Source organism: Heloderma suspectum, chromosome 6 (assembly GCF_057233095.1).
Source record: "Heloderma suspectum isolate Gila_16-S chromosome 6, 16-S_ref, whole genome shotgun sequence".
In the NCBI taxonomy this organism is placed as follows: Eukaryota; Metazoa; Chordata; class Lepidosauria; order Squamata; family Helodermatidae; genus Heloderma; species Heloderma suspectum.
In genome coordinates, this window is record NC_139463.1 from 55,891,111 (window position 1) to 55,916,922 (window position 25,812).

The 25,812-nt window shown below is 42.9% G+C and overlaps 1 protein-coding gene across 1 annotated transcript in view; it reads left to right on the forward strand.

Moving 5' to 3' along the window:
- LOC146340908 (microtubule-associated protein tau-like) overlaps positions 1-25,812 on the forward strand; it is a 160,333-nt gene that overhangs the window by 103,684 nt on the left and 30,837 nt on the right. The window contains exons 11-12 of the mRNA XM_084804475.1: positions 6,377-6,642; positions 13,213-13,305. Of these exons, the coding sequence (XP_084660601.1) occupies positions 6,377-6,642; positions 13,213-13,305 (359 nt within the window). The remainder of the gene's footprint in view (positions 1-6,376; positions 6,643-13,212; positions 13,306-25,812) is intronic.

Here is a 25,812-nt window from a genome sequence, read left to right on the forward strand (position 1 = left end):
CTGGGGCAAATCCAGCAAGATGAGGCTCAGCAGGGATAAATATAATGTCTTGCTTTTAGGTACGCAAAAATCAAAAGTGTCGGATTGGGGAGACCTGGCTTGGCAGGTGTCTTAGTAGATCGCTAGCTGAATATGAGCCAGTAGTGTGATGCAGTTGCTAAGAAAGCTGATGCAGTCTTGGGCTTCATTAACAGAAGCAGAGTGTCCAGACCACGGGAAGTAATAGTTCTTCATCGTGGTCTCTGTGCATCACACATATGGACTCTGTGCCTGCGCGGAGCCTCATCCGGGAAACTTCTATAGCTGAGGAAAACATTTTTGGCAGGAACCCTCCCCCACCGTCCACTGTACATGTCCCAGCGGGTTTCTGCCCGTCTCCTCAGTTCTCTTTTGACTGCCTTTCTGAGAGGATGCTTCATTGGGAACTTTGTCTTTTTGAGATTGATATTTAGCTGAGGTAGTTAGGTCTTTTTCTTCTTCTCTTTTTCTTATTCATAAATAAATAAATAAGTTAGATAGTAGTTAGTCACTCTTCTTGTTTTTTCTTTGCGATCTCAGATTGCCGAGAGGCGCGTATGGCCGTTAAGGCCCCTTTTCGTAAATGTCTTCTGTGTGGCAGCAAGCTTCCCCTCACTGACGGACATTCCCTGTGTTTGCTTTGCCTGGAGGAAGCTCATGTAGAGGAGACCTGTAAGCATTGTTTGAACACAAAACAAACTAAGCGCCATTGGTCAGACCACTCAAAAGAAGAAGGCGCTAGAAGCTGTGGATTCCACTGCTTCGAAGGTCTCTAACGCACAGTCTGGAACGATGTCGGAGAAAACTTCATTGCCTCCACGCTCTAAGTCCCCAGTTCTAGCCATGGGCTGGATGGACCCGCCTACTCCTGGCTGCTCTCTCGCCGTTTCTATGGCAAAGAAACTCAAAAAGGGCTAGAGCGCCTAAGACTTTGCCTGAAGTCAAGAAAAAGAAAACAGCTGAACTCCATGAAAAGCAGGTTCCTGAGCCTATTACTGTTGAACCGACTCCGGTTCTGCTGCCTCCACCATTATTGGATTCTCCTATGCCAAGAGTTTCATCATTATCGACATCGGTACCGAGAGCTCCTTCGATACCGTTGCATGAGCAGATGCATACGGCATCGACATCAGAAGGGGAGATAAGAGATATGTTGCCTCCAACTGTAATTCATGATTCACCACAGCAGCCAGAGATTTTGTCATTGATGGCACTGAAAAAACGTTTTTTTCGGGATGTCTCACCAGATTACTTTCACTCTGATATATCTGGGTTGCCATATCATGAGCGTTACCAGAGGGACAGATATTACAGATCTTGTTCCCCGGCTCAAGATTGGAACAGATTCCATGACTGGGCTCCCCCCCTCCCCACGTATGCAGTATCAATATGAGGACTGGCAGGATCCTAGAGAATTTTGCCCGGCGCTCACTCGCTCTCTTGGGGCCGCTTCCTCTCAGTACAGTTGGGCACCAGAGGCAACGCTGTCGAAGCCGCTAGCGGAGGATCCCTTCTTGCCTCCGCCTCCAGTCCCACCCTGATCATCGTCATTAAGGGGCCAATCATCTTCAGGGGATAGATTTCCAACAGCTGGTTTGAAGTCTACAACTTTGGCCAGCAGACTTCATCCTCCTCCAGCCTCTCCACGGTCTCTCCCAAAGGGAAAGGATGAGACGGCAACTCATGGAGAAGTAACTTCTCCGCAATCTGTGGAGGACTATCAGTCAGGCTCCTCTTTAGTTTCCTCAGTTCCACCTTCCATATCCTCACTGGACAACATTGTGAGTACGCATGAGGGTGCTTCACCTTTGGAAGATCTTTTCCATTTTGCTGACCAAATTTTGAGAATGGCACAGTCATTGGGGATGAAAACCCAACAACCTGCTGAGAAGTTGCAGGACCCGGTTTTTGATGTTATATACACTGAATCCTCAGCTCCAGTATCTATTTCATTTCTGCCAGCTTTGCTCCAAACAGTTAAGGAATCATGGAAGGCTCCTTTATCCATGGCTCCTATATCGAAGAGACTGTAATCCCTATACAAAGTGCAGGAGAAGGATGTGGGTTTCTTGTTCACTCATCTCTGCCCTAATTCAATTATTGTAGACTCATTGCCAGGAAAATCGCAGAAGATACATGCTTCACCAGCTGATTAGGAAGGGTGCTGTTTGGATTTGTTGGGCAGGAGAATCTATTCTTCTGCTGCCCTGGGACTTAGAGTGGCCAGCTATCAAGCCATGATGTCTTGATACCAACTTTTCTTGTGGGAAAAAATTGGGTCACATTGTGATTACCTTTCAGATGATCAATGTGAGCTAGCAAGAATTTTTCAGTCTGAGGCACTAAAACTATTGCGCCAACAAATTAACACCACGCGTCACCAAGTGTATTGTAATGCAAAGGCGATGGTCAGTGGAATAGCTCTTCAGCGACATGCTTTGCTTAGATCAGCTGGCTTAACTTGGGAAGTGAGATCCCGTATCGAGGATCTCCCTTTTGATGGGGAGAGTCTCTTCAACGCAAGAACTGATGAGGTGATGGATGCTATACAAAAGGCAAAGTATACAGCCAAGAAGATGGGGATGTCCTAACAATACCAGCATACACGGTATTGACAAAGGAAATGGTTTAAACATCAACCATTCTATCAACACCGTCAATATCAAGTTTCAACGCCCAGGTTTTCCCAGCACTCACAAAGAAAGCAACAGCCGAGTTGTTTTCGCCAATCTTGCTCTAAACTCTTCCCAACAGAGACTTTGACTTGGTTCCATACCAGTTTCTCCCAATCTTTGTTTCCCTCCTTCCTCTCTTTCTACCAGTTTGGATGGCTATAACTTCAGATACGTGGGTCCTCAACATCATCCAATTTGGATATCAGATAGAATTGAAGTCCTCCCTCTCCTCATTACTATGAAGGTGACGGTGCCTTCGACAGTATTGCATGATGACACAAATACTCTTCTTGGAAAGGGCGCCATTCAAACAGTTTTTCCATACAGGATAATAGACAGCTTTTTTTCCTGTTACTTCACGGTGCCGAAGAGGGTTGGGGGACTACAACGTATTTTGGATGTCAGAAATCTCCATCAGTTCATCCGCACAAGGCAGTTTCGCATGACCACGTTCGCCACTGTTATGCCTCTTCTCAATCAAAGCACTTGGTTCACAGCAGTGGATCTCAAAGATGCATATTTCCACATTGCCATCAGGGATGACTACCAAAAGTACCTCCGTTTTATTATAGGAAGGGACATGTTCCAGTTCACAATGCTCCCTTTCGGTTTGGCCATGCCAAAAGGGATGTTCCAGTTCACAATGCTCCCTTTCAGCTTGCCCATGGCATCTCGAGTTTTTACGAAGTGCGTGGCTATCGTTTGTGCATGCCTCTGCGCTCAAGGAATCAAGGTGTATCCATATCTAGACAACTGGCTAATTGTGGCATCATCCCAAAGTCTTCTTTCCTAAGCTGTACAGATGATCAGGACCTTCTGAACTTATTGGTCTTCATAATCAACAAGCAGAAGTCTCGTCTAGAACCCACTCAAAGGATACTGTTCATCAGTGTAATTCTGGACTCTACGATGGCGAGGGCTTATTTACCACCCGACAGGTTGAATATCCTGGTCGACTTGGCCACAAAACTCTTTTGGAATTGTACAGCAACAGTGTTCAGCGTACAGCGCCTATGTGGATTGATGGTGTCGGTAGTGTATGTGGACGCTTGCGTGAGGCTCCAAATGCGGTGTCTTCAAAGTTGGTTCCTAAAGTCATTCAGTCACCAATGTCCATCTAGTACAACTGACAATTCCAGGGATAGTTGCAAACAGTTTAGTGTGGTGGATGCAGCCAAGCAATCTGGTTCAGGGCATGCCCTTCTTGCCCCCAACAGCTTCATGCGTTCTGGTGACTGATGCGTCCCATCTCAAGTGGGGAGCCCATTGCGATTCTCTATAGACTAAAGGCATATGGCAGGGCAGCGAGAAATCTCTACATATAAGTGCCTTGGAATTGTTGGCTGTCAAGAAGGCCCTACAGTCTTTTGAGACTCAGCTTATGCACAAGCATAAGGTACTCATGCACAACACTGCTGTGCTCTGGTACCTGAACAAGCAAGGGGGTACTCGGTCTGCCACTGTAGTGGAAACAGTCAAATGACAAATTTGTTGGCATATTGAATGCAGCACTTTAACAGCATCATCTTTTAGGATTTTAAATAGCTCAGCTGGAATACTGTCATCTCCGCTAGCTTTGTTGTTACTAATGCTTCCTAAGACCCATTTGACTTCACTCTCTAGGATGTCTGGCTCGAGTTCAGTGACCGCACTATCATGGCTAACAGGGACATTCAGATGTTTCCTGTATAGTTCTTCTGTGTATTCTTTCCACCTCTTCTTAATCTCATCTGCTTCTGTTAGGACCCTGCCTTCTTTGGCCTTTATCATGCCCGTCTTTGCACAAAACATTCCCTTGAGATCTCCAATTGTTTTGAAGAGATCTCTAGTCTTTCCCATTCTGTTGTTTTCCTCGATTTCTTTGCATTGTTCATTTAAGAAGGCCTTCTTGTCTCTCCTTGCTATTCTCTGGAACTCTGCATTCAGTTGGATATATCTTCCTCTCTCTCCCTTGCTTTTCGCTTCCCTTCTTTCATCAGCTACTTGTAAAGCCTCATCAGACAGCCACTTGGCTTTCTTGCACTTCTTTTTCTTTGGGATGGATTGAGTTGCTGCCTCCTGAACAATGTTACGGACCTCCGTCCATAGTTCCTCAGGCACTCTGTCTATCAGGTCTAATCCCTGAAATCTATTCCTCACCTCCACTGTATATTCATAAGGGATATGATTTAGGTCATACCTGAATGGTTTAGTGGTTTTCCCGACGTTCTTCAATTTAAGCCGAAATTTTGCAAGAAGCAGCTCATGATCTGAGCCACAGTCAGCTCCAGGTCTTGTTTTGACTGACTGTATAGAGCTTCTCCATCTTTGGCTGCAAAGGACATAATCAATCTGATTTCAATATTGACCATCTGGTGACGTCCATGTGTAGAGTCGTCTCTTGTGCTGTTGGAAAAGAGTGTTTGCTATGATCAGCGTGTTCTCTAACTCTATTAGCTTTTGTCCTGCTTCATTTTGTACACCAAGGCCATGCCTGCCTGTTATCCCGGTGATTTCTTGACTTCCTACTTTAGCATTCCAATCCCCTATGATGAAGAGGACATCTTTTTTTGGTGTTAGTTCTAGAAGGTGTTGTAGGTCTTCATAGAACCGATCAACCTCAGCTTCTTCGGCCTCAGTGGTTGGGGCATAGACTTGAATTACTGTGATGTTGAATGGTTTGCCTTGGATTCGTACTGAGATCATTCTGTCGTTTTTAAGATTGTACCCCAGTACTGCTTTTCCCACCCTTTTGTTGACTATGAGTGCTACTCCATTTCTTCTAAGGGATTCTTGCCCACAGTAGTAGATATGATGGTCACCTGAATTAAATTCGCCCATGCCTGACCATTTTAGTTCGCTGATTCCCAAGATGTCGATGTTCAGTCTTGCCATCTCATGTTTGACCACCTCCAGCTTACTTTGATTCATTGATCTTACATTCCAGGTTCCTAAACAATATTGTTCTTTACAGCATCGGATTTTCTTTTCACCACCAGACACATCCACAGCTGAGTGTCCTTTTGGCTTTGGCCCAGCTGCTTCACTCTTTCTGGTGCTACTTGGAAATTCCCTCTGCTCTTCCCCAGTAGTATATAGGACACCTTCCGACCTGAGGGGCTCATCTTCCGGCGTCATATCTTTTATCCTTGTGATACGTTCCATGGGGTTTTCTTGGCAAGAATACTGGAGTGGGTTGCCATTTCCTTCTCCAGTGGACCACATTTTGTCAGAACTGTCTGCCATGACCTGTCCATCTTGAGTGGCCCTGCACGGCATAGCTTATGGCTTCACTGAGTTACGCAAGCCCCTTCGCCACAACAAGGCAGTGATCCATGAAGGGGATGTCATAATTATATTGTTAAATAAGAACAACATGCATGCTAGGGTTGGTTCCAGGTTCACTGAAATTATGCAAACTCTATTAATTACTGTGCAGCAGCTAAAATATGCAAATTAATGGTGGCCTCTTGCAGTGGCATAATGGGATCACTGCGCACAAAGCATTGCACTAATACGTAGTTGGATGATGAGTCCTTTTGTCAACTGTTGTTTTTGATGGGTGAGAAATGGCTCAGTAGAGGCACACTGTGATGTGTGGTGGATATGGATTTTCTCATGTACATTGAACAGTAGGAAAGGTTCTTTTGAATCAACAACTAATAATACTGGCTTACGTATTGTACTTTGATCTCAAATTGTAGGTGAACCTGTAAAGTCTGGAGATAGAAGTGGCTACAGCAGCCCTGGCTCTCCAGGAACCCCTGGCAGTCGCTCCCGCACACCCTCCCTGCCAACTCCACCAAACAGGGAGCCCAAGAAAGTGGCAGTGGTTCGCACCCCGCCAAAATCCCCTTCATCTGCCAAGAGCCGTTTGCAGACAGCTCCCGTCCCCATGCCAGATCTGAAGAATATCAAGTCTAAGATTGGTTCTACTGAAAACTTGAAGCATCAGCCAGGGGGTGGAAAGGTAAATCCAGCACACCTTATAGTTCTATGTGGGCAGATATACAATACAAGTTTGGACTTCGGTGGTGTTCTCTCTCCCCTTGATCTGTAAAAGAACTCCCTGTGGCCAGAAGTTCTGAGAAGTGCCGTAGCTGCCACTTTGCAATTTCTGTGGGTTGCATAGCTGTTATGTTTCTTCCTGCAATGCTAAACTTTTGCTCTGGGAAGGAAGAGCCTCTGGCTGTGCCTGCTGGAGGATCTGCTCCCTATCTGGAACTCTGACCCCTGTCCCAGGTGTCTTGCACTCTCACAGGGAGCCCACAGTTTGAGAACCACTGCGCTACAAGGAAATACAGTCAGGGCCAGAAATATTGGAACAAGGACAACTGTTTTGGCAGTTATCACCACCACATAGAAGTTGAAAGGAAACACACCCAGGTGGGAGTGAAGTCAGGACTTCCAGCTGTAATTCAAGGGGTTTGGAAAAAGTGGGGCACTAACCATTCAGGAAGTACAGCCAGTGGCATACACCCCCCCCCCATCGTTGGTGGCTCATAAGTTTGTGGGTCTTTCTGCCTTCAGTCCTGTCTTCAGTAAATGAAAATCATGCTCTATTGGGTTGAGATCAGGTGACTGACTTGGCCATTGAAGAACATCCCACTTCTTTGCCTTGAGAGGCTCTTGGGTAGCTTTTGCTGTATGTTTTGGGTCATTATCCATCTGCAATATGAAGCGGCATCCTATCAGTTTGGCAGCATTCAGCTGAATCTGAGCAGAAAGTATAGTCCTAGACACTTCAGAATTCATCCTGCTGCTTTTATCAGCAGTCAGGTCATCAATAAACACCAGTGACCCGGCTCCATTGGCAGCCATACATGCCCATGCCATAACACTGCCTCCACCATGTTTGACAGATGATGTGGTATGCTTTGGATCATGAGCTGTTCCTTTCTTTCTCCATACTTTTCTCTTCCCATCATTCTGGTACAAGTTAATCTTGGTTTCATCAGTCCAAAGAATCTTATTCCAGAACTGGGCAGGCTTTTTTAGATGTTTGCTGGCAAAGGCTAATCTGGCCTTTCGGTTCTTGAGCGTTACCAGTGGTTTGCACCTTGTTGTGAGGCCTCTGTATTTACATTCATAAAGCCGTCTCTTGACTGTAGATGTTGACAATGATATGCCTACCTCCTCAAGAGCATTCTTGACCTGGCCAGATGTTGTGAACGGGTTCCTCTTCACCCTGAGTAGAATTCTGCGGTCATCCACTTTAGTTGTCTTCCGTGGTCTTCCAGGCCTTTTGCTGTTGCTGAGCTTGCCAGTTAATTCCTTCTTTTCCAGGATGTTCCAAACTGTTGTGTTGGCCACTCCCACTGTTTTTGCTATCTCTCTGATGGGTTTATGTTGTTTCCTCAGCCTAATGATGGCCTCCTTCACTCGCATGGACACCTCTGTGGACCTCATGTTGGGAGTTCCAGTGAACAGCTACCAAATGCAAATGTAACACTCTAGGCCTCTTATCTGCTTGATTGGTCATGGGGTGCACAGGAAACAGGCCACACCTGGCCATGTATCTGCTTGTCAGCCATTCATTCCATTCCTATTGAGCCACCAATGATGGGGGGTGTGTGTATGCCACTGGCTGTCCTTCCTGAATGGTTAGTGCCCCACTTTTGTCACAGCCCTTGAATTACAGCTGAAAGTCCTGACTTGGCTCCCATCTGGGTGTGTTTCCTTTCAACTTCACTGGTGGTGTACAGAGGCCAACTGCCAAAACAGTTATCCTAGTTCCAATATTTCTGGCCCTGACTGTATATGTATGTGCATGTCATCTTCCCCATGCCATGTTAAATTGATTACAGTAGTTTCGTTTCTTGCTTCTGACCTCAGCCCACCTCTGTTCAAAAAGAATAAGTGGCATCTTTGAGATGGCATGATGCACATTTGTATGTGCTAAGTGTTCCCTGGGTTAGAAAACACACCGAATCTGAGCAGATTTACAAGCTGATGGTATGAAGGGAACATCTATGGAACCCTTAGTTCTTATTGAGAGCAGTGCTGGAGGTTATACCTTGTTAAAGCCCTGTTGAGGAATTGCAGACTTACAATGGGATCAGAGAGCTCTCTGTGCACAGTTAGAGGTATACCAGAAATTCTGTGGCCTGAAATTTTGAGACATTCTGTAGCTATCACATTGCAGCTTCTTGGGTAGCAATGCAGTTCTGTTCTGAACATGTGGAAGGAGAGTAGAAATGGTCTACATGTGAGAAATGCCACATATTCCAGCCATGCTTACCTATGCAGGTTACTTTCACTGCTAGGAGAATCTACTTCGGTGCTTCATTGTAGGAGTTAATGCTGGGCCTTGGTCCAGCAGTGTTTGGAAGAGGGATAGCAGGGAACTGAGAGATTATCTTCCTCTAGGACGAGAGTCTGATACAAGTTCATCAGTAACCCACTTTGCACTTTTCAGTGTTATGCCCTTGTATCAGAAGTGTGAGTAATAACAAAACAGTTGGCATTGGAAATAAAGCAAAAATTCAGTGCCATTTTTTTAACTAGTGCATTTTAAATAATAAGCCCAAGAACTAAAACACATTGTAGTTTAATGACAAGGTAGCAAACGAACAAAAACAAGAATGCATCAACAGTTCAAGGCAAGGGTAGTGATTATGAGAATTTCCTGCTTATGGAGTTGTTAATAGGTTAAGATCAGCTTCTGGTAAATGCTTCTTCTCATAGAAACATCACTATTTCAGTCTGAAAGCCACTAGAGCATATCCACTCTAATTTCTGCTATCTCTGCGAATAATGGTCCAACTGCATACTGGAAATTACTGTCCCCATTTTACAGCTATAGGGACCAAAGCTGATGGATTAAAACTTCCCTCAGACCACCAAGAGAGCTGGGATTTAAAGCTCTGTTCAATACTATGGCTTAGGAATTACATATCAGAAAGATGCTACCATTTCCCATCAGAGCAGATCACTTGCTACAAGTTTAACACCAATACATATTTTTATTTTTAAAAAATGCTATGAAAAGGTAAACTAGACCACAGAAAACATTCATTTGTTGCACTGGACTAGCCCAAAGGCAATTCATTCATAATCATTTGCAAAACAAGAGTTGTCGGAATATCAGTTTGGTTGCACAAACTAATTCTCCAAGGTAAATCGTGGGACTGAATCAGTCTGTGTTTCAGTTCTGTAACTGCTTTGCTTTGCTGGTAGTGCAATAAGAGTCTGTTGATGTATGGTCTGGCCACAGAGTGAATACAGCTGTCTTCACCACAGGGTGAACTGCAGTGCTGATCAATATAATCCACAGTTCACCAAGTTAAAAGGGCTGTGTGAGTCTGCTGGAAAAGAACGTTGAAGGCATAATTCTGTGGTCCCAAGGAGGGTGCCCCATGGGCCTGGGATATTGCAGACCTTCCTCTCCATTCATTAATAGCCCACCATTAGAAGCCTCTTTGTTTGGGCAGCAGAAAGCTCTGCTACCATTGTAGGCACTGAAAAGGGGCATATCAGGGGTGGATCGGGCAGCCCCCGACAACGGAGGAAAACTACGGCGGCGTGGAGCTGAAATACTTATTTTCCCTCACATTGCTTCTGATGGGAGAGAAATAAAAAAAGGTTGGCTGTGGCCAAGAAAGATTTTTTTAAAAGCCACCCCTCCCCTTTTGCCCTGGCTGACATGAGCCTGGCAGGGATTTGGATTTGGTGGTTCTGCCACCAATTCTCCCTTCCCCACCCCCACAGAATTGCTCTGCCAGCCATACACAGTTGCCATGAAGCACATCTGTTTGTGCTTATACCTCTCCCTCCTCTAGTGACGATGCAATCTTCTTGTTTTGTAGGAACATAACTTTACATATAAAATATACTTAAAGATAATTTTCTTTGAATGTATTTGTAACTGAGTGATATTGCCTGTTCCAGGTGAACTTTGAATAACTTGGTCTTCATTCCTAGGATGGTAAGACAGGCTGCTATGCCTCTCTCTGGTGGGTCCTTCAGGCCAGTCATTTTTAGCTGCTTCTACCACAACTCTTAATAAATGTGTATAATGTCTGTGCTCCATCTTTAAAAGGATAGATAATTAAGAGTACCTTGGTGCATCTCCCATTCATTTCAAATGATGTGGGAACCAGAACCACATAGACAGACACTGCCCACAGACTACAACGAAGATTAAAGGTACTTTTGACACTAGGTATTTCTTGTGGAATTGCTGCATTTTGTTCATTCAGTTTTTACAGGACATCTACATGCTGTCATCAAATCATTGTCCTCCCGAGTTTTTACTTTGTATGCTTTGTCTTTTCTCAGACTGCAGAAAATCCAACTCTCTTGGAAAGAACAGAATAATAGTGCAATTTTGCTAGGTGTAGATCACCTTAGCGTTACTCTTCAGTCTTTTTTTCAAACGCTTGGTTTTGAAGTGTGCAGTGATGTATTGGATGGGGGGGTATTTTATTATTTGATTTTATTTGATTTGTACCCTTTATTTTCTACCAAGAAAAATGGTGCTCAAGGCAGATATGCCATCTATACTTTGGCCCACCTTTACTATTGCCTTTCTAGTATGCACCATTTTAGCGTGGGGGGGGGGTAGTTTGCACTTTTTGCCTGTATTTTTTTAACATTAAAATATGCACACATTAGCACTTCAATTAAAAAGCATTTTAGTCTAAATTAAAAAATTGATTTAAAAAAACCCATGCGTTTGGGTCTTTCCAATCGGTGCTATTTTGGGTCTTTCCAATCAGTGCTATCTCCATGTTATTTTTTTCTGTTTTTTAATTTCATTTTTTTCTTGTACTTTTAAACATTTTAAACGTAGCTGATTTAACCGCACAATACTGCTGAAATTTAAAAGTGCCTTAGCACAAATTCTAAAAATTGATCAAAAATGTTTTTTAAAAAGGCGAGCTCGGGTGAATTTTCCCTTCCCCACCCACATGCAGAGTTGGTTCTGCGTGGCAACTTACCCTCCTCGTGGCAGGTTATTCTCCCCTGCCAGCTTACTGGGCACTGGTGTCAATGCTGCCCATGCTACTCCGGGCTTTGTGGCACCTTTACTATTTTTCTTCCTTTCCCTAAGCTCCAGGGAACATTTCTCAAAGGAACTGGGGAGCTGAGTGCAGTTCAGGTGGCGGTGCTTCTTCTCAGGTGTTGGCTGGCCGCTGCCATTTCCAGCATCTCCACTGTTCCAGAGTAACAGATGGTGATTCCTCCAAGCCACTTTGCTGCTCTGGGGACGGAAGGTATGGCACTGTCCAGCTAGCAGTGGTGAAGCATCACCAGCTGTACTACTCTGGCCCCCCTAGCTTATTTCTCCCCCCCACCTGCCCAGAGTGCCGCAGGTGGAGGAGGCACTTCTCCTTTGCTCACCGCCACCGCCACCCTTTTCCTCCCCAGTGTCTCTGGGCCCTGCCCACAACACGAACAGGGCATAGGAATGAAGTGTGCCGGTGGCGGTGGCAGTGCCTGTAGCTTCCTCGCCCAGTGCATCTGTCTGAGTGCCAGGCAATTTAATGAGGAAAAGAGGAGGAGGCTGGCATCGGCTGCAGCGCGGTCTCTTTTGCCCCCTCATGCCAGGCACTGATGCTGGGCCTGCCCCCGTGGCCCTGCCCTGCTCCTAGCGTGGGTGGACTGTTGCAGGACATGCACACACAAGAAGTGCTGTGCCCATCGTATGGAACCTCAGTTGCAATTGCATGCAATCTTCCATGGCTACTCTTCAGAGGGAGAGTAGCCATGGGAGCCACCACGCTGGGAGCACTGTATGTGCTTGCTTAAAAGTCTGAGAAATGTTTGGGTTTGATTTCGGACTTCATAGTCATTCTATGGATGCTAGCAGTGACTGGGAGGTGAATATGGTTATTGCAGTGTTGACCACACTTCATGGGCATAGCACAACAAACACCCGTAAACTGCATGTGATTATATACCAGACCTCCAGCAATTTTTTTCTGGTCCTCTGAGCAATCACAGACAAATAAATAAAGTACAGCTACTTCAGCATGCCACTCCTATGCATGTTTACTCAGACGCAAGTCCAGATGTGTTCGGTGTGGTTTACTCTCAGGGATGCAGCCCCCTCAGTCTGGTTGCCCTTTTCTTTTCTTGTTATTAGCAGATTATCCAGTGAATTCTGGGATGTCCAGAGATTTATTTGCAAAGGCAAATTCACTTCATGTTACTGCCAGCAGTTCAGCTATATTGTATACAACATAGATGCAATACACCTTCAAATTGTCTATATGTACACTTTCTTGTAGTTCTGTGCTGTGACAAATATGGCATTGGGGTTTGGCACCATGTTAGAAATGGAGCCACCTGTGCTGTGGTTTTATTTTTGTTTGTTCTTTAAATATTAATGTCAGGCCTGACTCCCAGAGGGTCGTAGAAAACCAAACCTGAAATTTGAAGCTTCATCTTCAAAGCAAGGAACTGACATTTGCCCTGGAGAAACTTCCGTTGTTTCTTTCTTTTTCTTAGATGGAAGTTACCATTTTGAATAGAGAAACTTTTGCATTGTGGATGGCAGTAGTTGTCACTCATGTTCTTTTTCTGGCTATCAAAGGTGCAGGTGGTTAATAGGAAGCTGTCCTTTAGCCATGTCCAATCCAGATGTGGATCAAAGGATAATATCCAACACACCCCAGGAGGAGGCAGTGTGAGTACCTCCACACCATTCAGTGCACCGTAATAATGTAACCTATTGGTGGCATGACTTTTGCATTAACCCTTATGTGCCAATGCTGCCTGCTCAGTCAGACAGCTGCTGCTGATGTGTAGTGAATTAACGTACTACCGGTAAAGATATGGCTTGATCTAACCTCCAGCAGGGTCTGTCAGTGTGGGGATGTGCACAAAACTAATGGGGCATCAATTTCGAAACAAGATTCTGTTGACATGGCTGCTGCCATAATACACAGCTTTAAACTACCCTGGAAAAATACACTGTCTGACTTAGGTGATGGAAGATGCTAATGCATCTTTTAGGGTGGCTAGCAAGTGGAAAGCACAGATCAGGCTTGGAGATATTGTGAAGCGGTTATGCATAGCCATGGGTGAGTTGCTGCGACATCACCAAAAAAAAAAGTAAAAGGGGGGGAAATCCAAATTCTTCAACAGGAAAACTCATGTACTGTGGCCCCAAATAAAATATGTAAATTTGGTAAATTAAGCAAATTAATTTCTCTAGATTTACTTTGCATAATTTATTCTGCTTCCATAAGTCAGGTTACTTTTAGCTTACTTTATGGAAGCAGAGGGGAAGGTAGAAGAGGAAAGGGTGTTAGATGTCTAGCAGAATCAAGAGACCAGGGAACTGTTAGATATAGGGGTGCAAGCAGGAGCCCCACAAAATGTTGAAATATATTCTTATGCCTGCTCATAGGGATGCTCCTGTTCAGGGTTCCATGGCCTCCACCTGTTAGGGGCTCAAGCCAGTTCTTTTCTCCCCTCTTGGTTTTCTGTTGTTTTTCCAATGGAGATGCAATATTTAGTGGCTCTTGGTGTCCACTGAACTCCGTGGGCTATTGGGGATGGGGGGTGGTACTTCCTGTTGTTTGTTAAAAAGATTTTTTGCACTTCTGCAAACCTCAGCATTCTTCCGAGCATGCATTCCTCTTGTTTCTTGGTAGCCCCGTTTTGGTTCCATTTCTGAGTTTGCTATTAGAGGGAGTGAAAAGAGCACATGGTGCATGCTCTATCTGCTGGTCACTGGGACATCTGCTAAGACTAACTCTGGTTTCTGAGTCTTTGCTAGACCTGACACCGGTTTCTCTACTTCCTCTGCAACCAAGAGTGCTAGAAATTTGCTTTACAAAATGCAGGGTTCTTGAGGTATCAGATTTTGAGCTTGTAGACCAAACATTTAGGGGCATATAATACAGTCAAGGTACTTCACAAACACATCAAAGAACCTATTCTTTGGTATTCATTGCAAAGGAACATGTGGAACATGCATATTCTATACACAGAATAAATACCACATATTTTCATGAGAGTACATAGCGTTTATAATCTAGTCTACAGTCAGGCCCAGAAATATTGGAACAAGGATAACTGTTTTGGCAGTTGGCCTCTGTACACCACCACATTGAGGTTGAAAGGAAACACACCCACATGGGAGCGAAGTCAGGACTTTCAACTGTAATTCAAGGGGTTTGACTAAAGTGGGGCACTAACCATTCAGGAAGGACAGCCAGTGGCATACACACACCCCCATCGTTGGTGGCTCATAAGTAATGGAACGAATGCCTGACAAGCAGCTGCATGGCCAGGTGTGGCCTGTTTCCTGGGTGCCCCATGACCAATCAAGCAGATCAAAGGCCTGGAGGTGGTTCTGTGTGTTACATTTGCATTTGGTAGCTGTTCACTGGAACTCCCAACATGAGGTCCAAAGAGGTGTCCATGTGAGTGAAGGAGGCCATCATTAGGCTGAGGAAACAACATAAACCCATCAGAGAGATAGCAAAAACAGTGGGAGTGGCCAACACAACAGTTTGGAACATCCTGGAAAAGAAGGAATTAACTGGCAAGCTCAGCAATAGCAAAAGGCCTGGAAGACCACGGAAGACAACTAAAGTGGATGACCGCAGAATTCTGCTCATGGTGACAAGGAACCCTTTCACAATGTCTAGCCTGGTCAAGAACACTCTTGAGGAGGTAGGCATGTCACTGTCAACATCTACAGTCAAGAGACGGCTTTATGAATGTAAATACAGAGGCTTCACAACAAGGTGCAAACCACTGGTAACACTCAAGAACCGAAAGGCCAGATTAGCCTTTGCCAGCAAACACCTAAAAAAGCCTGCCCAGTTCTGGAATAAGATTCTTTGGACTGATGAAACCAAGATTAACTTGTACCAGAATGATGGGAAGAGAAAAGTATGGAGAAGGAAAGGAACAGCTCATGATCCAAAGCATACCACATCATCTGTCAAACATGGTGGAGGCAGTGTGATGGCATGGGCATGTATGGCTGCCAATGGAACTGGGTCACTGGTGTTTATCAATGACCTGACTGCTGATAAACGCAGCAGGATGAGTTCTGAAGTGTATAGGGCTATACTTTCTTCTCAGATTCAGCTGAATGCTGCCATACTGATAGGACACTGCTTCATATTGCAGATGGATCATAACCCAAAACATACAGCAAAAGCTACCCAAGAGTCTCTCAAGGCAAAGAAGCGGGATGTTCTTCAATGGCCAAGTCAATCACCTGATCTCAGCCCAATAGAGCATGCTCTTCACTTACTGAAGACAAGACTGAAGACAGAAAGACCCACAAACAAGCTGAAGGCAGCTGCAATAAAGGCCTGGCCAAGCATCTCGAGGGAGGAAACTCAGCATTTGGTCATGTCCATGGGTTCCAGACTTCAGGCAGTCATTGACTGCAAAGGATTTTCATCCAGGTATTAAAGGCGATCCTTAATTTTGAAATGATGTTGGTTTGTTCCATTACTTATGAGCCCCCAATGATGGGGGTATGTGTATGCCACTGGCTGTCCTTCCTGAATGGGTAGTGCCCCACTTTTGTCACACCCCTTGAATTACAGCTGAAAGTCCTGACTTCGCTCCCATCTGGGTGTGTTTCCTTTCAACTTCAATGTGGTGGTGTACAGAGGCCAACAGCCAAAACAGTTATCCTTGTTCCAATATTTCTGGCCCTGACTGTATTTGCAGTATTTGGTTTGTCTTGTTCAAAATGCACTATTTGTCTTGGTGTTGGCATGACAGTCTCCTATCATATCCTATATGTTTCTGTGTTGTTGTCTGGTGATATAATTGTGGGGCGCTCCAGACAGTGGGGATATGTGCTATGCATTAGAGAAATCTGACCTTGTGCATTGGATTTTAGAAACAAACCTTTATTGTAAAAATCCTGAAATGCTCTTCTTAAGGCTGCAGCTTCAGGTAGAAATTAAGAAGGGACACATTATGCAATACACTTGGGCCAGACTACTATTATACTGTTTAATGTACCTATATGTACCCTGTAAATCCAGAAGTCATGAGCAAAGTTGGGATAAGTAAACTGGTGAAAATAACATCCAAAAGGCCTGATAATGTAACTTAATCTCTACAGGCTAAAAACATACTGTTATCGTACAACGTGAGAAAGCATAACGAAACTGTATATATGATCATGTTATTCAATACCGAAAGTATCCAAATGTGTTTTGACCATGGATCTTCTTTAGTGGTGTAGTATGTAAAAAGGTATATAAAAAGACATCACACCAGTGTAGATCAGCATGTTGAATTACGTGAACTTACCTCCAAGAAACCTCCAAGAACTACCTCTAACAAAACACATTGCGTTAGACGATCAGTAACATGCACTTTCACTAATGTGATTTATTTAATTGAATGTAAAAAAGATGGATGTTAACTACAACAGACTTCTAAGAACAAGGTTCTGTAACCAAAAATCTGCAATTCTTATTAAAAAACTTGAGCAGCTTGTTTCAAGACGTATTAACTCACCTTCACAAAGTATCTTAGATTTATAATTGCTTCCAGTTGAACAAACAAGGACACTGACATGCTTGACAGAAAGGAAAACCTCTGGGACTGCAGACACAGAACTCTTGGTCCATATGGCCTTAATCTGGAGGAAAATTCGTAAGCTTTATACCAGTCATGTGTCTGGGGTTTTTTCTCCTTAGGAATTTCGAACTCCCAACATTCCAAACTGCCACTCTTGGTATCCATTTAACATCACAGCTACTGAAGCTGAAGCGTTTAGCTCTAAATATATTTTGAAATTATCTTGTTGTTAGTCTATCTACCTTTCATCTGTCTGTCTGTCTGTCTGTCTACAGAAACACAGACACATATCTATCCAAGCTTCTCACACATACTCACAATATAAAATACTACAATGTCTCCATCTGCAATTATAAAAGCAATTAAAAACACACACACACACACAAAATATATGTAAAAAACCCCTTGCCAGTTATACTTGTGGACCTTGCCAAACCAAAAATAAGATAGATACATGCAAGTGCATATGCCTATACAAATGATATCAAACTGAAAGGAGCCATAGCATGACAGTCTTCATGCTTCAATCTAAATTTAAGACATGACACACAAGGAATAAGGGATAGGGAAAGAGAGAGGATATATATAATTAAAGTTGTTTAAAAAAATCTTAAGTGAAGAGATGGTGACAGTTTACTCCCTTTTCCTTGTCTGCTCACTGGGCAGTTGGTTGGGATGGCTTCTACGAGGGGAGAAGGGCCCAGGTGGGGAAGGGAACTGTGGCAGTCCAACTGATTGGTTCCTTCTTCCTCTCCTTCTTACAGGTATTTGGTTGGAAAGGCTTCTGTGAAGGGAGGAAATCTTGAATTTTAGTGAAAGTTAATTTCAATGGCTAGAATTTGGAACAGGAAATTAAAAATTTTAATAATTAGGTTTTTTTAACAAAACATTAATAACAATAAAACAATAAGACAACTTGGGAATACGTGGACTACCATCTGTCATCAATATCCTGTATTACAGTAAAGAGGCGACCTCACCTATACTCTGGTCATCTATCCTACTCCCTTCATATCCTGTTATCCTAACAAATCTTTCCATAGTTGACCATGAGTCTGTGGTGGTTTAAATGTTTCCTTGTGCCTAATCATAGGAAGTTATAAATTGATGCCAAGTTGCATAGAAGTCTTGTTTATAGTTAACGCCCCTAGTTACTCTTTTGGCATGGGTCAGCTTTTCCATAAGCACGATTGAGGTTCCATTGCTGTATTGTGGGTTTCTGTGTTCCTTTCCAGGTAGCTGCAATTTCCATCTGGGCTGCTGCCCATAAGAAAGTCAGTAGTTCTTTGTTTTGTACTTTGTCATCGTCTTTGTCTATATCGATAGCAGAGCTGTAGCTGGAGACAGATCAATCACTTGCCCTGTTCTCTTCTACATACACCTCCTGCCCAAATTGTTGTATGATAGCACATGACCACCACATATGGAAAAATGTACCAGTCATATCACAGTTCTGCCAACACTTAGGGTTGGTTAATTTGTACATCTGGCTTAACTTTTGTGGTGTTAAGTACCACCTGTATAAAATTGTATTTGTGTTTTATTTTTGTAGAAATAAATTTAATTGGATCCTGTCTTATTTTGTTTGTTCAATTTGCATGCCCAGATCCTTTTCCCATATTTATTTGATACCTTCTGTGTTACCAAATTGAAATCAGAGATAAGCCCATACAAGATTGAGGTTATTCCTTTGATTTCTGTGACTTCCTTTACTACTAAAGTCTGAAATCCCATTAGAGGGCATACTATTTGTGCCTTTATTATTATTAGATTATTAGAAAAATTGAGAATTTGGTGTATTTGCATCCAGTTGAATTTTACTTCCTGTAGTTGAATTGTGTTCGTGTTTTGGGGGTTAATCCCATGTATAAATCTGTTACCCTATATAAACCCCTCGAGTCCCATAACTGGAATTGTTGACATGTATCTTTGTTGTAAAACAAGGGATGTAACAGAATGGGGAGTGGGGTCAGGCATGAATATTGGTCCATTCATGTCACACTAGTAATGTACACTTAAGGAATGGATTTTCTATTTCTTTGGGGTTTTTCTTTAATTTAACTGTTCTGTTTATCAAGCCTTCTATAGTTCTTCTATAGATTTTAGGTCTCTTTCCATGTGAATCCAGATTTTCCCCCCTTTCAGTTTATAATTTGCAGCCGCTGCCTAATTTGGTAAGTTGCATAATACATTTCTATATTACTTACACTGATACCCCCACTTTATTTTGTTGAAGTAGTGAGTTATATGTAAACCTAGGTTTTTTATTTTTGTGAATAAACTGCGTACATAATTTCTGCCATTTTTTTCAGGTAACCATCTGACAGGTGGATTGGAAGGGTTTGGAACAGATAAAACAGTTTGGGCAAAACAGTAATTTTAATAGCTCCTGTCTTCCCTAACCACGATAGATTGAATTTTGTCCACCCCCTTAATAAGCTCTCTATTTGTCTGAATAAGGGTCTGTGGTTCAGTTTAATGGTTTTTTGCAGTTTGCCTGGTAACTGGATTCCCAGGTATTTTATGTATGAAGAATAAGTTGGGATATTCTACAGGTTATTCAGCTCCGTTCTGTTATCAGCTCCCATGTTCAGACTTAGAATATTTAATTTTTGGTAATTGATCATCAAACTTCCTTGTTTTCCATATTCTGCTACAATTTGTAGTACGCGATAACTCTGTTTTGGGGTTATATCATCTGCATATAAATTAATAGTGTGCTGTTGCCTATCGATTTGATTCTCTAATGATGGCTCCTTTCTGATAGTATTTGCTAGAAAAAGCAAAAAGTAAGGGGGAAAGAGGACAACCTTGTTTTGTCCCTCTCTGTATATTTATTGGTGGTGAATCATCAGTCTGAATTATTTCCTGATTGGAGTCTGTGAAGTACCTTTATAACATTTGTGCCCATATCTAGACTTTTGCACATTTCAAGTAAAAAGGGCCATTCCAATTTGTCAAATGCTTTAGAAGCATCCAGGGAAGCAATTATAGACGTTTTGGTCTTAAATTTGGTACTATATTGCGGAGTCTTCTTACAGGATCAGCTATTTGCCTATTTTTAATAAATCCACATTGGTCTTTATGTATGTAATTTGGGGCCAAATTGTTTAATTGCTAGGAGGCTTGTAATCTTGATTCAACAGAGTGATCAGTCTATAGGAATTTGGATTATTTGGATTTTTACCTGGCTTTAGTATAAGAATTATTCTTGATGTTTGCCAAGATGCTGGAATAGGATTATTTTCCAAAATATGATTAAACAAATTCACCAGGTATGAGGATAGAAGTTCTTCAAATACTTTATAATTAAATATAAATTAAATTGTGACAGCCCTTCCGTTTTTACTGCAGCAATTTTGTCTAACCACATTAAAGTGAGTGAGTTCCAAAGGCACAAATCTGAACATCTCTCTCCAAACAGATTCCTAAACTCAAGATTAAAGGGAAAATAACATTTTGACAGATGCTTAACTCTCAAACCAGTGATGTCGGACCTGTTAAGAGATAATGTGTTTAAGACCTTTTCATGCTTCTTGCTCATGTGGGGACATGTTCAAACGGGAGCTCCAAGTTATCCTCATTTATACAGTAGCCTGAAACTTCCATAGTCATCCAGTGGCTCATCAACATAACAGCCAGTATTATTGGCAAATAAGTTGAGAACATGATGCTGGCCATGAATGGTGACGCCTTTTTTATTTAAGTATTAGCACTTATTGCCTGTGTTCAGTACAGTTCAGTAGACAGGGCAAATAACAGGAGCAGCAACAGGCACTCTAATTTGTGCCTCTAGTTATTTATTTGGTTAATCAATTCAGTATGGATCAGGGAGGCCTGATAAATTTGAGAGGTCAACAGGGTCAGATTAATCTTTTTCAACAGACTGAATTGAAAAGACACTTGACTCTATTAAAAGCTTTGTGCATCTCTAGTGATGCTATTGCCACTGGAGTTTGGTACAGTTACTAAAGTTGCTGGAGTTCGGTACATATTGAAATGCCTATGCAAAGAGGTATCTCTGCAATGAACCCAGTTCGGTCTTAATATATGCATTCGTTCATTATTGAACCTAATCTATTCATGAGATAGTCTGTGAACAATTCGGGATTTATTTATTTATTTATTTATTTATTGCATTTATACCCCGCCTTTCTCCCTCTCGCAAGGAACTCAAGGCGGCTTACATTATCCTCCTCCTCACCGTTGTATCCTCACAACAACAACCCTGTGAGGTAGGTTGGGCTGAGAGTCTGTGACTGGCCCAAAGTCACCCAGTGAGCTTCCATGGCCAAGTGGGGACTAGAACCCGGATCTCCCGGCTCCCAGTCCGTCACTCTCACCACTACACTACACTGGCTCTCAGTGGATCCTGGTTCAACAACAAAATCATTCTGTAACATCTCAGGGATGTGGGGTCCTTGACCAGTTTGGGTATTACTATTTTGGATTAATGCCTTGTCACTCTGATCTTCACCATAGTACCAAATTTAAGACCAAACCATTTATGATTGCTTCTCTGGATGCTTCTAAAGCATTTGACAAATTGGAATGGCCCTTTTCACTTTAAATGTGCAAAATTTTTCAGCCTGCAAAATTTTACTGACAATTCCAAATGGGAAACTAGGACTATTTTAAGTTGTCACTTGCTTGGGAACCCATCAGAGTCAGGAGTTTTGCCATTTTTAAATTTAAAATTGATTGCTTTGATTTATTTGTCAGAGATCGCTTGATTCAAAGGTTGGTGATGTTCATAACTTGTTGGAGTGGGGGTATTTGTGAATTGTGGAGATAGGAATTTATGTTGACTCGATCTGACTTATCTGAGGTTTATCTGCTGATAGAATTCAGCAAAAGCTGTGTTAATATCTACAGCATTCTACTACATTGTGGATTCATCTAATTTGGCAGCAACTGAAACTTGAAATTAGTTGGTTCATAACTTGAATCTAGTAGGTTTGTAATTCTCAGATGTGTAATGAACCCTGCCCTTAAGCCAATGAAGTTTCATATTTTCAGAATTCAAACCGAGATTGATGACAAGTTCATTTTAATTTTCTTTGCCTGCGTGATCTGCATGACTTAGCAGCCAAACTCTGCCATCTCCTCCTCAACAGAGTCAGCAACATGCCAAATCCTGCAATGGGCAGGTATTTTTGTTGCAGCTTCTGCTCTGTGTCTGCAGCCTTTTGGCTCCATGTTGATCTCCTATTATAAACAAAGCACATGTGATAACAGCTAATCAAAGAAGGAATGTGTCATGATCCAGGATATTGTGATGCACAGAGTGGAAGCAAAATTATGTGTGCTGCGTTCCTAAGGCATTTGCAGGACCACAGCAAGGCATACTTTCCTATTTTATTCATATGCTTCATTGACTCTTAAATTTGCAAAGCAGAAATAAGCTCCACATACTCCCGCAGTAATTACACCAGCAGCAAAAGCTCCTGTCTCTGTGAGCTGCCCCTTTCAGAATTCACTGTCAAGTCAAGTGCCAAAGTGGAGGAGGAATTTGTCAGCTGCCATTTTAACATGTTATGAGAGGGAGAATTTGACAAGTGGGATTTCAAGATGTGAAGAGGGCATAGCGATGTGCTGTACTAACTGCTTTTATATTGGTGCAACTTAAAAATGAAAACTGGTCCTTTGAGTGTGCACTCTTGTGAAGGACTGAAGAAAAAAACCAATCCAATTTGCTCAGATTTGAATGATAGTTAAAAACACACACAGCAATCCCATTTGCGCACATTTGAAAGACCAGAAAATAAAAATAAGTGATCCCATTTGCCCACATTCAGGTCCCCATCCCCCTCTCCAGCACTTCTTCATCCGTGAAATAATCCATTTATTAGAGCACCTCTTCCAAGGAAGTGTTACGTGTAGGTAGGTGATCTGCATGTGTGTGCGTGTCATGCGCCCAACCTGGTGGCACGTGGAAGGGATCTTTTAATTTTGAGTCACTGCACACCACTTCCAATGGTAGGGGGCCATTTCATTAGAAGCCTAGGAGAAATCAGGAGGTCAGCAAAGACTTCATAAACAGAATATGCTGTTTATTAAGAATTAACACGTAAGAAAAAGTTAAGCAGTTTGTTTAAAGTTTTTAAAGTGAGAATACAAGCTCAGGAAACAAGGCAGTAACCATCCTAGCAAGCAAAAATGAAACAGCCTGTGGTGTGTATGGCTGGTGTGTTTAGCCTAATATGGAATAGGGGAAAGCAGGTGGGAGACAGACAAAAGAGTAGGAGTCAATAACTGGTTCAGAGTGGTGATTTTGTAGAGAGGTTGAGGGGGAAGGAGACAGACTGAGTAGAAAGGTGCAGAGCTGATTTCAGGGAGAAAAGGCAGCAGGGGGTTTCAGAGCCAGGGTGCCCAGGCTTTTGAGGAGGACAAGCTTATAAGGAGGGGAGGGTGCAAAGGAAAGGAAGATGCTCCAATAATTTGGAAAGGAGTTAATGCAGGGGGTTGCCATTAAATTCCAGCCACTCTTCAGTGGGTCTGATTGTCTGAATACATTTCCATTGGTTTCAGGCCCAGTTTTGGCACAGAAACCGCCCTGGTTGCCTTGATGATTCACTTGTACCAAGGGGAGAACAGTGGGGAGTGTGATTCTGCTCACTTACCTGGATCTCTCAATCGCTTTTGATACAAGTGACCATGGCATCTGTCTGGATATATGCGGTTTGGATTAGCTGGGCTGGGGGCTGGGGGTGTCAGTGGTTCTGCACCTGTCTGGAAGGCTGATTCCAGAAGGTGGTGCTGGGGACTATTGCTTCATCCCGTGGCGCTGACACTGTGGGTTCCCACAGAGTTCCATTGTATCACCTGTGCTCTTAAACATATATTTGAAACCCTTGAGTTAGATCATGTGCGGGTTTGGAGTTGGGAGTCAATATGCAGATGACACTCTACCTCTCCTTTACATCAGATTCAGGTGAGGCAGTGGAAGTTTTGAATTGTTTCTTGGAATCAGTAATGGACTGGATGAGAGCCAGTAAACTGAAGCTCAATCTTGACAAGACCAGAGGTACTGTTGGTCGGTAGATCGTCTGTCTGGGCAGGTGGTGTTTCACCTGTTCTAGATGGGTTGTGTGCTCCCTAAAAGTCTGGAGTGCTCATGGATCCATCTTTGTGCTCTTGAGCACACTTGGTGCCTTTTACCAACTGAGGCTGGTACACCATCGGTGAGCCCTCCTGTTTGGGGAGAACCTGGCCACAGTTATCCACAGCCTGGTAATCTCCAGATTAAACTGTTGCAATGTGTAATATATGGGGCTGCCTTTGAAGGCTGCCCAGAAAATGCAGTTAGCTTAAAATACAGCTGCTAAGCTACTAACTGGGACTCCTCATTGAAAATATATCTTGCCAGTCCTTAAACAGCTTCAGTGTCTTCTGGTCTATTTGAAAGCACAGTTCAAAGTGCTGGTGCTTATCTTTGAAGTCCTACACAAACAATAGTGTGTTGATTTAATTATTTATTTTTAATGAATGAGTATATACACATCTCTTAATGAAGCAGAGATTGTATACCTACACCAACACATTTCCTGTAATTTCCCATACAGTCCTGGAATTACTTTTAAAATATGTATACAAAAGTAGGCTAGCTAATTTTCATGCAGGATGCTAGCATTTTATTAATATTTACATCCAGGAAGGTAAAGATACCTATCTGTTTAACAACACCATGAGTGCCCAGGACTAACATAACGGTCTATGCACTCTCTCTATTTTCTTTCAGAGGCCTTTCAGACTTACTATCCACTATTTTAACAAATATTATCTATGTGATATAGAAACCAAGTGGTGACAGTTTAGCTGAGCTTTGGTTAAAACTTTGAATATCCCAAGATAAAATAACATTGTTCTTAAACCAGGAAAACTTTTGTGGAGTGTAAACCTGGGTTAAATATAAAATAAGACATGAGGTAGTAAACAAAAATAGTATGATGACTATATTGAGCTTAGGTATTGAAGGCTACAGAGCAGAGCCCAATACACTTCATGGCACTGCTGAAATAAATTATTATTACATTTTTAGAGGCCACCAAGAGAACAAAGCAGGGTTCTTTGTTTAAACAAAGCTTGGACTAACTGGATTCCCCCCCCCCCCCCCGCTGCCGCCTAGACTGCTTCCCTCTTATGGAAAATGCTTCCTTGGGATTAGGGCATAAATCCATGTGGTTTGGAGGAAATCAGAAAGTGTTTCAGTGACATTACAAACTAGAAGACTTTAAGAGCAGAGCCACGGTGACCGGGAGGTTTGTAGGTATTATCACCTCCCTCTGCTGAGGCAATGGATTTTTATAGAATCATAGAATAGTAGGGTTGGAAGGGGCCTACAAGGCCATCGAGTCCAACCCCCTGCTCAATGCAGGAATCCAAGTCAGAGCATCCCTGACAAATGGCTGTCCAGCCTCGTCTTGAACGCCTCCAGTGTGGGAGAGCTCACCACCTCCCCAGGTAATTGGTTCCATTGTCGTATTGCTCTTACAGTCAGGACGTTTTTCCTGATGTTCAGCCGGAATCTGGCTTCCTGTCACTTGAGCCCATTATTCCGTGTCCTGCACTCTGGGATGATCAAGAAGAGATCCTGGCCTTCTTCTCTGTGACAACCTTT